General features: G+C 39.6%; 1 protein-coding gene across 7 annotated transcripts in view; it reads right to left on the reverse strand.

Moving 5' to 3' along the window:
- Window positions 1–2,539: 2,539 nt before the first annotated feature.
- LDB2 (LIM domain binding 2) overlaps window positions 2,540–14,648 on the reverse strand; it is a 223,380-nt gene continuing 211,271 nt past the window's right edge. The window contains exons 6-8 of one of the 7 annotated variants that reach the window (XM_059817498.1): window positions 14,165–14,288; window positions 12,886–13,028; window positions 2,540–3,807 (exon numbers count right to left, since the gene is read on the reverse strand). In XM_059817498.1, coding sequence (XP_059673481.1) covers window positions 3,577–3,807; window positions 12,886–13,028; window positions 14,165–14,288 — 498 coding nt within the window. In that variant the 3' untranslated portion in view covers window positions 2,540–3,576. Of the gene's footprint in view, window positions 3,808–6,534; window positions 6,661–12,879; window positions 13,032–14,164; window positions 14,289–14,648 lie in introns of those variants that run through there. The other 6 variants (XM_059817496.1, XM_059817497.1, XM_059817495.1 and 3 more) reach the window with 6 other exon arrangements.

A 14,648-nucleotide genomic window follows, 5' to 3' on the forward strand; every position in this document is an offset into this window, starting at 1 on the left:
GTTCTCACGAGGGGCAGCTGGTGAGACCAGCTGGTGACTCATGTGACTTGGAAGCTCCCTGAGAAGTGGACTTTGCTGCCCCAAGACAAAAAAAAAAAAAAAATAAAACCACCCAAACAAAGCCATTCAAAGAATAACCAAAACCCACCAGTGCTTATGATTCTTGCATGTTCCAAGTCCTTTGTAACAGTAACCAGCTTAGTTACCAGTGTTCTTAGTCACTTTACTAATTATATGATTCTGCTTTTCTAAGTAAACTCCTGGAATTTCCTCCCTCTGATTTGTGAGGGCGCTTCTCAGGGTCAGTATTTCCCTCCATTTAGCTAAAACAAACAAGAGCTTTCTCTTTGAAAGTATTTCAGCATCATGAGATAAGTTTCCTTCCTCCTTTTAATAACTGCAGGGCTCTCCAGAGGAAAGTGTCAACAACATTATTTCCTTCCAAGTTCTAAGAGAGATACAATGTTCTTGTAGGTGGTGAGATTAGATTACGGTAAAATTAATTGTTGGTTTCAAGCTTTCATCCTTCAGGCAGCAACCTCAGCTCTCATGAACGTGTTACTTCAACTCACCTGTGATCTTTATTCACTTCTCTGCATCAGATGGTCACGGAGCACACAAAAACTGCAACCCACAACCAAAAGGCATAAAATCCAGTAGTTAATGTGATTGCTGTACCCTAATTCTCTACCTGTAGGGAGTGTTGCCGAGGACAGGGCACAAGCACATGGCACCAGACACAGGATCACAGGCTCTGTCTTGATGAGTTTACCATGTCATTTGAAACATGGTAAGAAAAGCCCATGCAGCAGCCCAGGGCACGGGCAATGCCAAGAGTGCGTGGTTGGCTGCCGTACATCTCAAACCGCTTCATTGAGCCGGCCCATTTGGACATTTTCTTTTATGAATAAATAAGTGAATAAATAAAATCAGCTAGCTCCATCTGTTATTCACCCTAACCACAATAGGGTGGATTGATAGCTTGTAGACGGGGGTTTTGAGGAGATATGGAGAAAGTGTCCTTCCAGATTAATTCAAGGACAGCACTCTAAGGAGTCTGTTGCCCATTTTTCAAGCGTTCCTATGTTTATTTACTGAAACAACAGGAGCAATATGACATCATAAATCTTTTAAAGATTGAAATAGTAGTGCCAGTCTTGAAAGATTAATAATAAGGAACGCCTTTTAGAGTGTGCTCATGGAAATGTAATATGAATGATTAGTGTTTTTGAACATTAGAATTACAGTGTATAATTGTAATGTTATAGCAGCTATATAGGAGCCAGTGATCCCTTAATGGAATACATTGTGAATTTAATTATTTACATGGAAAAACCAGGGCTGATATAGTCACTGAATGATAGACCTACTGTTTCCTACATCCTGCAAGTGTTACGAAGGAGCAGCATTGCTACCTATGAGGATACACTCAGTCCACATATGTTATTTAGTTAGTTCCAAATTCTACTCTGCTTTTGTGTCATTTAGGCAATCTTCCTGCAAGGCCTACCATAGGTGCCAAAATTCATCGAACGAGGATTTTGCTTGCAGGAGAATGGGCCCATATCGGAGGCTGAGGTTGATTCTTTGAGCAGGGAGGGAGCTGTCTCCTGCTGAAGAGCCAAGTGGCCACACAGGGTGCTTAGCCCTGTATTTCTTCTGCAATGGTGGTTTTAAAACTATTTGGCAGAATCACATCCAGCAAAAGCATGCTTAAAAATATGTATATACACTTGGGAGACACATTTCCCTAGAGTGGCTTCTGGGTATACGTACAGTCACTCAGAAAAAATCCGGGAGTTCTTCAGCTGCTTTTATAATGTCTGTAATATTAAAAGTACAGTTTCAGTCAAGAGCAAGACATCGCTCCCCTGCACAAAAAGCAGGATCACGTAGATTTAGTGTCTCTGTGTCAGTAATTCTCCCTGTAAGTATTTGCCACCCGCAGGGTGCACCTCACAGGGCTTCTCAGCTGCCTCGGGATGCGGGCGTGTGCCTCTGTGCCTCCCAGCTCAGCCGAGGGGCTTTACACGCCAGGCTGTGTTCAGAGCGGCTGCACCAGTCCAGGGGTTTTACTTGCTCCCGTGAACAATTGATTTGATAGCAAAGGGAAGAAAGAAGGAGAATTTTTTAAATCCTCTCAGCCCCAGTTGAGGGACTCACCGTAAAACTATCAGACAGAATTCAGCAGAGTGGAAATCCCTGCTCTGATAAGCCCCAGCCCTGGAAGGTGAGGGATGCAAAGTTCAGGATGGAGGTGCGCTTGCTGGATGCCCTGCACTCCCTCATGCTTGGCACTCGCCGCTGTTACTGACCTGTGGTGTTACACATCATTAATGTTAAAAAAAAAGAGCATCTAACCAAATTGAGCTGTAAGCGACTCACACCTAAACTACAGGCTTTCCTTTCTGCCCAAAAAAGATTGTAATTCAGTGGAACATTAATTCCAAAAATTCCTGGTGCATGATCCTGCACATGGGCATCTGTCTTTTGCATGCAAGGAACTGTAAATGCACTATATAAGAGCACATTTGTTAACACAGTTTATTGGCACACTTATTGGCAAAGCATACATAAAATACAGTTGTACTATATAACACACTGACTCACTGTGTCTTTACATGATGAGTTGAACATATTAATATGTAAATGAAAAAATTAGTTTATTTTATAAAGTTTTACATAAATACACTGGAATCAAAAAAAGAAAAAGTAAAACAAAAAAATGGTTTGAGGGCTTTACAAAAATATTATACAAGAAATATACTATGAAAAGAAATAACAACAAAGCCAACTCAGATACAATAATAAAAACACAAAAGTTTTAGATTTATTAAGCTGCCCACAAAGTTAATGGATTACATGGCTTTAAAATATCTGGATCGACAGCAATTTTACAAAGCATAAACTCTCATAGGTCTGGGTGTCTTTTTCCACATAAAAATATTTCTCATGTCTTTGATGAAAAAAAGACATTTCTTGTTTCAGCATTTTTATTAAATGATGGAAAGAGTATCTACTGGCATCAGCTAAATGCAAATTAAAAATGCTGGATCCTTTAAATGATTAACTGATGAAAGGAAAGTTAAAGAAAGAACAAAAGTTACTTTAAATTACTTTTCCTTAAAAGCTGATTTTTTCTGAAACAAGAAACTTCAGGTGCAAGTTGAAAAGCAGAAAATATATTACAATTGTAAAAAGTTTTACAGTTACGTTAATGAGATCCTGAGCACTGATGACTTGTTAAAATATGGCCATTGTTTGATGAGGAAAAAAACAACCCCTTCCAATAAAATGCATTGTCAGAAATTTGCCATGAGATGCTATTTAATTTTCAATTATTTTAATTGAGGTCAGTGCCAGTATCATGTTGTATGTAAATGCTTCCAAGAAATGTATATGGAAGCTGATACAAGAGTTTACCCTAATTAAAAAAAAATCAGATAGCTTTAGTTTAGAAATAGATACTGTATCCATTGAAAGGTGTTTTTTTTAAATTTTATTTTGAAGAATGCTGTGAAACAGTAATTAATAACCCACTGACATACATTGCAGTGGGTACTGCTGCAGAATAACCTATTGGGAAGCTTGTGGTGTGGGGTTTTCAGATTTACTCTCCTGGTTAGCAGGAGGTTTGCTGTTCCACGGGCTGTTATTTCCCAGTGCAGGTGAATTGTTGAAATCTTCTTCATCATCCATGCCATTTGCTGCATCATACTGTGTATTCTCTAATCTAGTGATAAGCCTTTCGTCTTCATCCCCAAATTCGCCTCCCATCAGAGTTGGTTCTCCTACCACCATGACATCCTGTGAACAGCACCCAATATTTGTTATATGGAAACCTTGAGAGAGAAAAAATCAACTTAAAAAAGTTATGTTAGAGAATTTGCATCTCTTAACTTTGTGATATTTGAACAACAGAGTTAAAAGTTCCTGCATAGTAGGAACCAGAAGACAGGCTTACACTTTATTTCTAATTTAAATGAAAAACTGTAACACATCTCTCTAGCCGCATGCTTATGGCTCTGGATCTCAGAAACCCCAGAACTGAAAAGCAGGTAGACTGAAAAATGTGCATGATTTTAAGCAAATAAGCAGCCTATGAGACTGCCTTAGACTCCTGCTTGAAATATTTAGCCTTTATCCAGTAATTCTTTCCTGAGCCATTTTATTTGGAAAGGCACCAGGGTGCATCTCAGTTGCAACTCGGCGATATGCGTATTTTAAAAGTAGTTTAAAAGAAACCGCATTTCTTATCCTCAGACTTCTCAAATGTGGAGCACAGCACTCTAATAAAGATGGTAACTCTCTTATCCATAGCCAGCCAAGCCCTTTTACGCATCCAATATACTTGACATTCTGCTACTTAATTATGGTAATTAATTTAGGTAAAGTTTTCGATAAAAACAATGTTCACACTGATTTGACAATTTGCATAGCTAATTAAGTCATTAGCAAAAACCTGCTGATTGCCAACAAGCCCTGAATTTACCATCTGTTATTTCATGGTGCCTGTCACCTAACTCCATGTAGGCAACCCTGCTGCCAATCTGTGCAGTAAGAAGACCAATCTGTCCAGCTGGTACCGTAAAAGGAAGATGAAGAGTGCTAATTATAATTACACTGATGAAGCTAGTAGTCATCAAAAACTGAAGCATGCAAGAAAGAAAGAATTCATCTAATCACTGCTTTAAGTACAAATTGTCCTTCCACGAAAACAAGTAAACCGCCTACTGTACTCCAGTGCATCACAGATTTGCTGCAAAAAACCTAACCGGCATGGGATAGAAAGGTGCAAACTTGAGATTGGAAAGCAAAGGTGCAAAGCCAGAGAGCTCGCTTGTTCTCTCTGTTCAACGGAGAATCAGGCTGCTTGTGCTAACCACTAAAGAAATATGTGGGATGCATCTTTTCATGCAGCTCAGGTGGCAGGGCATCAGCTAGCGTTTGGTAAGAGTGCAGTAATTCCAGATGTCTAGCTTTGTACCTGCTGATTTAACAAGCCCTTCCAAGAATCCTAGCGAACAACAGATTCTTATTTTAAAGGATCTGTTCCTCCTTATGAATGTAAAAGCATTTGTAAAAAGCAAACAGAAGACAAATGTTTGCATTCAGTAAGGTTTCTTTTTAATCAGATATGTACTTCCTTCACTACGAAACAATACGAATTATTGCCTGTAAGTATTTATACTGTTTCTAAATATCCCTCAGCAAAGGCTGACATGCTACAGGAAAATGTTTATATCACATTTTCAGCCTGTGCTCTGTGAAAAATTTCTGAGTAGATGGAAACTGGTACATGATTTCTTCTTTACATTGTCTATATTTTGTTACTCCATATATCCATAAAATATTTGGTTAAATAAAACTCACACACAGCTTTGCAACATAGAAGTTTAAAAGATAAAGGTGTTTATAACCAAACACTTGTCCTAATTTATTTCATCCCTCTAAACACAGACAATGTATAGTGTGCACTGCTGAACCAGACCTGACCCCATTGTACTGCGAGAGCATTAATGACAAGAGAGACCTGGCAGAGGACAGCAAGTTGGCTTTGAGCGTGCAGTGTGATATGGCAGGCAAAAAGGACCACAGTGGCTGAAATACAGAATCACAAACCGAGGAGGCAACAGTTCCTTTAACTTAAACGTTCTTGAGTATGGACCTCAAGTTCTCCCTGTTGCCATACCAGCAAGAGGTCGGCAACTTGGATGAGACGTAGAGAAGCGTATCGCAAATAACTATGGGGCTAGAACAGCTGGCTGGGGAGGCCATGTGAAAGAATTAAGTATGTATTACATCCACCAAATGATTGGGAGGGGTAAATATGCTTAACAGCTGCAAGTGCCGAAAGGAAAAGGATTGCTTTAGGCCAATCCGATGAGATGCAAACTAGGGTACTAAGATGACATTAAGTAAACAAAAATGTAACCCCCACTGCTAAGACAATATTCCTGTTACTGAGAACTGCAGACTGAGGATTAATGACCCCACTAGAACAGTGCTAGCTTTGCTACTCAAGTCACCTAACACTGGTCTGGGAAAAACCTCAATCTGTGGTAGGAAACATTCGTGCATCAGCGGGGAGATGCTCAATGACCTTGTAAGTATTTCCATCTCTAATTCTCAGATTCTTCGCAAGTATTATTCCTTTAATATAATGACACCCACTGAGAGGACAGTTTGTACTTATATTTCTCTCCATGCTATTGAGTATCTCTCTCTCTCTCTGGGAATTAAACTACAATTATATTGAGGTTAGTGGAGTTTTCCCTCATGCTATTTAAAAGATAGATATCACAGCATTAGTTACAGGACATTTTAAAAAAATAATATATATATTCTTGACAATCCTGCCACTTATAGTTACATCAGGCAAAAAAAGTGTCTCAGGAAGCGCACATGCTGGTTCCTCCCCGGAGAGGATTCTGCTCCTCAGACTGAAAGCTGAAGACCCCACCGAGTGCACCCCATTGCACCTCCACTCACTAGTTCCCGTGCAATGACCACCAACCTCTGAGGAGGACTGGAAGTGACTCCTTTTAGAGCCCCTCAATGCTTCTCCTTAAATTGGCCAGTGGGGGTCACTGCTGTTGAATGACACAAGGCTCCATCCCTCCCAGGGTTGAGGCTGCAGCTCTGGAGTGCTCCTAGCTCCTGCTCATGGAGTGAGAAGCAGAATCCAAGAATTAAACCCTAGTCTCTTGCATGGCAGCACACACTGCTATGGCCTAGTTATGGTAGCACATATTTGTCTAGATTTAAAAAGATTTCGACTGTAGTCACTCAATCTTATTAATTTACTCTGTGATTAGAAACAACATTTTTGGTCAAGGAATGTCTCATGATAGTAAAATATGGTTGCAGTGAAGCACTGTAAATAAAGCAGTGGATGTTTTACATTATGTGATAGAAATGTATTATTTAATAATATAACCACAAAAGCAGCTTTCAATGTATATCATACCTTTCATCCTGAAATAACCCTAATTGCCATCCAAACTTATATTGATGCATGTAAACTATACACAGAGATCACTTCATACACAACTCAGATGCAAGCACTTCTATTTAACAGACCAAGCTTCATTTCTCAAGCTTCATCTTTTTTATACCTAGCCTCAAAGTTTAGCTCTGCTATGCCCAGTTATGTAACTAAACTTTTTAACTTGGGATTTTAAAGATCATCTGATGGCTAAACAATGTCTTACACGAGTACGGAGGTAAAAATGTGTGGTGGGCCATGTAAAATTCCTCACCCCTATGCCTACCATCTTTGCTGCTGTTAATACATAGCTCCACTCAGTGTGTTACGGTGATTAGTTCATGGCTCAGGTGTCACCGCCCCCAGAAGTAAAGAACAGTGCTTCACAAGCCTGAGATAATTAAAAACGCCTGAAATCATCAAGTATATTGTTCAAGCAAGCCTGATACTCCAAGGACTGAAGGTTGCTCTAGTTTTAGCAGCCAGCACACCTCTAAACGCTAAGTCAAAAGAAGAAGGGTACCTCCTTCTGCCTTCTTTTCTTCCTTCTTTCTTACAGAATTGTGTTAGTGGTGATTATTTTAATATCTGACTTCTTAGCTCCTTGCCACAAAAATTATTAATGACCGAGAACCCCACTGCTGCCCGCACCCGTAATGGTCACTGCCTCCAAGACAAAAACATCAGACTGACATGGGTGTTGAAATGATCTATAGAAACAGAACTGACATTTTAATTAGGTTTCAGAGTAAACACTTTCTAGAGGAAAATGGTTATCTTTCACATCTCATCATAATCCTGTCTGTTAACTTGACGTTCTGGTCTTCTTTGGAATATTTTTCCTAAAGCGCAACAACTGGAAACCAATTTGTTCACTCTCATCTCCTTATGGCTAAATCTTAGACTCTGAATTGCACAGTTCTGAGACATGGGATAATTTCTGACACTAATCTTCCGGCCCTGGAACTGTAGCTCTGGTACTACTACATCCATTACAAACCACCTAAACCTACCCCCTGTTTCTGAAACACGTAAGTGATTGTATTGCTCCCTTCCACATTAGCAGGTTTATTTATGGATTTGGCTTTTGAGGAGTTTACAGAGAACTACAAAGAGAAAGAGAGATTATTGAGGTATGTAACTCGTTTACAGAGTGCAAGGAGGCTCTAATTAAGACTCTGGATGTAACAAAGAACATTTGATTTACTTAGTGGCATGTAGTGGTGCTTTATTCTTTCCAATACAAATGCTATTTCACTGGATTCATGGTTACAGTATTACACTCAACAGGCTCTTCATTAGTAAATGAAAGCAAAATCCACCTATTAATGTCTATCGTTATGACTGGGAGCAGCCTAGAGGAATGGTTGTTAGAGTTTGAGAGAGTTGTGCATTGTTGTCAAATTTCCAAATTCAAATAGATGAAAATGGATCAATGTGCACTTTTTTTATTAAACTTAACAGAAAGTGATATTTAAGTGATATGGCTGTATGGACCACTTCTGATGATCTTGCATATACCTGTAATCCACAGATCACAGTGTACAAGTCACTGCTCTACATACAAGGGCCTGGGCTTGCACGGAAGTTTTATTTGAAACAGAAGAATACAAAAAATGCAAAGGAATATGATTTCAGCCAGTAAAGAGGCTTGAAAACTGAGCAAAGACTTGGGAAAATACTGCAGCTAGCTTTAAATATTAGAGGAAGTCAGTACTGTGTAAGTGATAAGGCAGTCACACACCCAAACCAGACAACTGATTTCTTTAAAATCATAGGAAAACTAACACTAGAAAGGCAGGTTTTCTATGAACCTTGCAGAATGAGTCTTGCCCATCTTTGCTCTTTGTTTGGAGGAAAGAGGAAATTAGTCATTCCAGTTTCTGCACAATCGGTTAATGTTTCTTCCAACGATCAGATGTGATCGAGAACATGAACAAATCTGAGAACACTTCATGTGACTGGCATCTGCTGAGACTAAGACAGCTGAGTGGACTACAATTTCTGGGTCCCTGTTCTGTCAACTTTCTTTACGCACTAAAAAAAGCCAATGCATCTGTGGAAGTCACTGGAAGTATTGAGCCTGCATCAGTGGGAGAAGAAAATTCCTGGTGAGAAAAATGTTTTTGTATTTGTGCTATTGGAGAGACTTTAGTGGCACTTGGTTCTACTTCCAACAGACTATACCATGTTGCCTCAGCACTTACAGATTCAGGTCAAAAGAATCACTGGACAAGTAATAGGCCAACCTAGGCATGAGTTGTGCAGTGCAATCATGTAGCACACCAGCTAACTACATTTGTTTTAAGAATGTAGGAAATATGTAATATGTAGGAAAGGTGTTAAGCATCTTGGGCAGGAAGAGTCATATTGACAAGAGGAGATGCTGAAAGTCTGCAACCAGTAACATGAGAACTAACAGAATCACAGAAACCACATTATAAAGGAAAATGAGTGTAACAGAGTGCAAGTGACTGTCAAAAGGGCAAAACTTTGTATTTTATTTAGCAGGGTTGAGAAAGTATAAAAAATAGAGATATGAGGACAGACTGCAACTGACCCTTTTCAAATTACTGATGAGAGAGAAGATGTGTACCCACCCACTGGCAGAGACCCTTAAGATACTTTTGAAGACTGTGTTATTAAAGACGTATCAGAATGTGTCAACATAGTCAAAGTGTTCATAAATTTAAGGCAACACAAAGGGCACAAACAATACCAATTGATTAGGCTGCAGCAACTGAACTTCAGGGTGCAGTACTAACCTGACCCATGCATAGAAATACAACCACATCATTTCACTTTCTGGGCTTGGCTCTGTATTGTCAGCACTGTCCCTGCCCAAAGAACTGATCAGAAAATAACGCAGGTAGAGGAAATGGCACAACTTCCTATTACTGACGAAGAACATCTAATGTGACAAAAACCAGTCCATCTCATAGATCAAGGTTTGTTTAGCCCCATGTATTTATCTGAAGATCTGGAAGGGGCTATGGGGAAAATGACATGTATCTCTGAAGCTTCAAGCTTTGTCATAGCTGATGGTACTCCAGCTGCTCTCTGGTCACTGTCCTCAACATGGAACATTTGCCTCTCCAGACACGAAGACCTCATTAAAGAAACAGAAGTTAATGGTATGGGTGAGAAATGTGGATGAGGGATATGGTAAGTTAACACATTTGCCACAGTGCACACAGCATTACTGTAGGAGCAACACTGAATAATTACTAATGTCCAGAACCAAGAAACATTACAGAAAATAGAGGCTAAGGAAACATTCTCTAACCAGGATTAATTTACTATCAAAGAGAAACCAACATAGGAGCATAAAAGTGACAGGAAATTAGGAGTTAGATTCTATTATGGTGGAGAGACTGTCTTTGCTGGCTGGGAAGAAATCACTAGAGAAAAACAGAAAGCCAGAGTACATGGCTTCATATTAATCCAAGTTTGGTATGGATATGAGCTCATTGTTGGGGTTCTCCAGAGAGGATGATGGAAAAAGTGGAACTGAAACTACCTCTGCTTATGTGAGTCATCTGGACAGAAGATGCAGTGATTTCATTCCTCTTCTCTAATAATGAGGGGGAAAATGCTTTTAACACTGAAAATGAATTATTTCAATGGTTTTTTCTTCTACTGAGCAGGAAAGTCCCATTCACAGAAAGTTCTATGGCCAAATGAAAACTTTTAGTTAGTAGAAAAATGTCAAATTGTGTTTGAGGATATCTTGTCTTCTATTGCATATAAGGAAAATCAAACATTAACTACTGAATTATTAGCTTTAAGGTAAAGTTAAGAGAAAGACACGGAAGGCAAGTTACTGCTACCTGCAGCTAACTTCAGAAAGCAGTGGCATGCCTGTAATAAGGCCCACTTCAAAGAATGCATAATTTTGAAGAAACATGGTAACGTCTCTCTATTTAACTGAAGACTCTTGAATAGTTTTACACCAAAATATCCTACTGCTAAAATTATTTTGAGTTCTGTCTATTCTACAGGGTGGCCCAACCATCAGTTCCATCCGGTTTGCTATGTTTGCTGTGGGGAAGATGGGAAGAGTTGTTAGTATGTCAAACCGAACAGCTAAGCATTTTCCACTGTGCAGAGGGAAAGGAGAAGAGTCCTAAAAATGGAACCTGATCCTCCATACAAAAGAGTTTGGACCATCTTGCTACTCTGGTAAAGAGAGCAAACAATATTGAAAAATGTTGACTATGCAGCATCCTGAAAGTCAATGAAGACTAAAACTCCAGCCCTCATACCATGATAAACTTCACCATTATGTCTCAGATGCTCATCTCCATCAGGAAGAATAACCTTGACTACTTTTGTCAGGAGTAGCCTTTCAGTACCTGAAGTCAGCTTGAATATCAGTGGGAGTGACAGGTAACTATCAGAGGGCTCAATTACACTCAAACATAAAGGCACACATGGCTACCACTGAAGCCAACAAAAGTCATCTCTCCAGGGAGGAGCAGACTGAAGAGAGGCAGAGGGTCAGATTCTGGTCCTACTGAACTGAACTCAGGGCAGGCAGTAGTTGAGATGAAGTGATTTTATTGTCTTTTAAACTTGGAGACAGCAGGGAACTAGCTGGTTGCTCAGTTTTACAGCTAATTGCTGTTTTTTTCTTAAATATGGTTGATTATTGATCCAAGGGGTTTTCTGGCAGACACAGTCAGTGAGGCAGAGTGGCCCCTGCCACCAGGGGATCAGGGAGCTGGCCTTCTGACTGCTTTGTGCCGCCAGAAAAACCCAGGGATGCCTATATTAGGGGAAGAACCTGACTCTAGGGATGCGAGCCACGTGAAAATTTTAATATGACAAGGAGAAAATATGAGTTTAATGTACTGAAGCCCAAAGCTTCTTGTAAGCTAGTGGACTGGTGCATCAGTTGCTAAACAAAAATCTTCATTTCATTTCACTAGTATTAGCCTACTCCTCTTTTTTATCTGGGTATTCAAGCTTCCTTGGAAGTGCCTGCTTTGTGCTAACAAAAGGCCTATATTCTTTGTCAGGCTTCAGAAGAGACCTAGCCCTTTTCTATCTGCTGATCAGAAATCCAATAAAAATCGCTGCATGTTATTCCCAAGATACCACTTTACAGTTCCTATAATATCAAATTAATTTCCCTAGCTTTAAAATGCATAAGCTATCTCCTTACTGGCTAAGGCACGCTTTGTCACAATTTGGGGTCTGATTATCCCTATATTGTGAATAAGGCAATAAATGTGATTATTAAATTGCTGGTACAGTTTTGGAAATGACTTGGTGTTTCCCTGTATAATTAGGATGTCAACAGTTACAGCTAGCATAGCAGGGTGGACAAGCTGAGACCCATATTCAAGGGGATCTACCCCTCTGCAAGTGGAGTGGTTGGAAAAAGAGATAACCTCTGCAGGTAAGTTAATTCATAACCTGTTCCACTGAAGCATCTGAATCCAGCACCAACTAGAGGTAAGGTACTAATGTAGAGAGACCAGCGGTCTGCTCAGGTACGGCTGTCCTGTTCCACAGGGTCTCATCCTCACTTAGCACCTGGCAGATGGAAGTCTGCAAGACTCATGCTATATCTAAAAACACAAGGCCCAATCTGAGTCCCACCGCCAGTGGAAGGACTCCCACTGACAAGAAGGGGAGTTGGCCCAGGACTTAAAATAATAACATCTGGTCCTCAGGATACCCCTGCTTGAGGGTCATTCATTAAAGCTGCACTGCAGAATGGCTTCTTCACATCTCTCCACTAATTCCCCAGCTTCCACAGCACACTGTGCAAGATCGCCTTTTGCTTGTGATAGTTTAGGCTCAAGAATGCACCTTCTTTACAATGTAAGGAAAGAATTAAAGCACCGTAAGCAATTCAGGCCTAAAAGGAAAGTGAGACTTACAGGTACCTGACTTGATAGACTCAGGTTTGCAGCAGCTGACTTTTTCTTGCTGTTGGTACTATTTGCGTTGTTCCCAGCACTGCTGTTGGAAGTGCTGCTGGTAGAGTTTTTCCTTTTTCTCCGTTTGGTTGTCGGTTGCCTTGTGGGTTCTGCTGCAATAAAATGGTAAGAAAGAAAGCAAATGGCAGATATTGTAAAGCCTGTACTAAAATGATCCATAAGCAGATGTGCTGAAATGTTTTTTAATTTAAATTCCTATGTTTACTAGTATATGTACTAGTAGTAGTAGCAGAAGTAGTACATTTAACATAGGATAATATTTGGACCCAAACCAATGGAATCTGCTTTCAATTTTGTATAATGGACTAATGAAGTTTATTCTCCCAGCATTATCTATAGAGACATTTGAAAGCATTTTATCAATGGGAATATCATGATGTGTACCATGATGTTCTTCAAACTGACCATGTAACTTGCTAAAGGTCACACAGCAAGTAACAGTTAGTGCTAAAGACAAATCCAGGTCTTATTCTGCTGGAAGGTACAGCCTCAACTGACCCAGCCAGACGCAAAGGCTAAAGGTAGGTTTCTGCCCTACTGCTGCCATCGATACAGTACACGAGCAACTATCATTTCAATTCCTTCTACTTCTGATGTGGGCTTCGTCTTTAAAACTGCCACTCCCAAGGGAACATGTTAGAGAGTACTGAACGCCATTTCTCTGCGAGTCTTCCAAACTCAGACTGAATTAGGACAATTACATAACTTTTCTTAAATGGAAAAAGAACAGAGGGGCAATTGTACTTTTCAAAATTTGGCCTGGGCACCCATGTGAATAGTCTGAGATACACAAATCTTTAATAATCTGAAAAAAGAGAGAATTATTATTTTGAGGTGTAAGAGAAAGGAGATTAGGTCCAGGCCTGTAAATAACATTGTATTAGTCTCAAAGACAATTAATTATGAATTGTAGCTGTAATTTCAGAGTCACAGCAGGAAGCTGAATTACACAAACGATGAATTCTAATAGAGCCAGTAGGCATTTTGCATTCCATCTACACATATTTTTGTACTAAATTATATCCTAGTCATAGTGAAACCATCTGAATGTGCACTTCTATAAATCAGTTGGGTCAGACTGAAATCATAAAACATCAGAATAATTTTCAGGCTTACTTTTGGAACAGTGCTAATTCTTATTACTTTCCTGTGTCAGTAAATTTGCAGTAAATTTTCCCATTGTTTCTATATTAAAATAATGTAAAATACTGGGAATGAAACATACCTGGTGGGGCCACCATTCTCTGCCATTTTTGAAACAAGCAAGTCTTCAAGCAGTCTCGAGGACTTAGATTGTAAGTTTTATGTCTTGACATCAGTTCCTGCATTGGCTCCAGTATTACACACAACTGGAAGAAAAAGTCAGAATAGAATGATTTCATCCAAGCAAAGACTCAGTTGGTCAGTATTTACATAGCTGGAAAGTATATTCTTGGATTTTTTTTACCCTTGCTAACAGAGGATGCCTTGTACAGCTCAGTTTAATCTGCACTGGGATTGAAGGATCAAAACTCTGAATTGAGGAAACTTTTGCTCACTATTTGCTGTCTTACGTACTTAAAAAAAAAATCAGATAAACTTTAACTCTGGTCTTCCAGACTACAGAGATTTCAGAAGAGTAGAAAATTTTCATGCTTGATTGCCAAAGCTGCAAAGATGAATTAATAAATAATAAAATGCCCATAGCGGGTTATCACTCTTGTATAGCA

This window comes from Gavia stellata, chromosome 5, assembly GCF_030936135.1.
Source record: "Gavia stellata isolate bGavSte3 chromosome 5, bGavSte3.hap2, whole genome shotgun sequence".
NCBI lineage: Eukaryota > Metazoa > Chordata > Aves > Gaviiformes > Gaviidae > Gavia > Gavia stellata.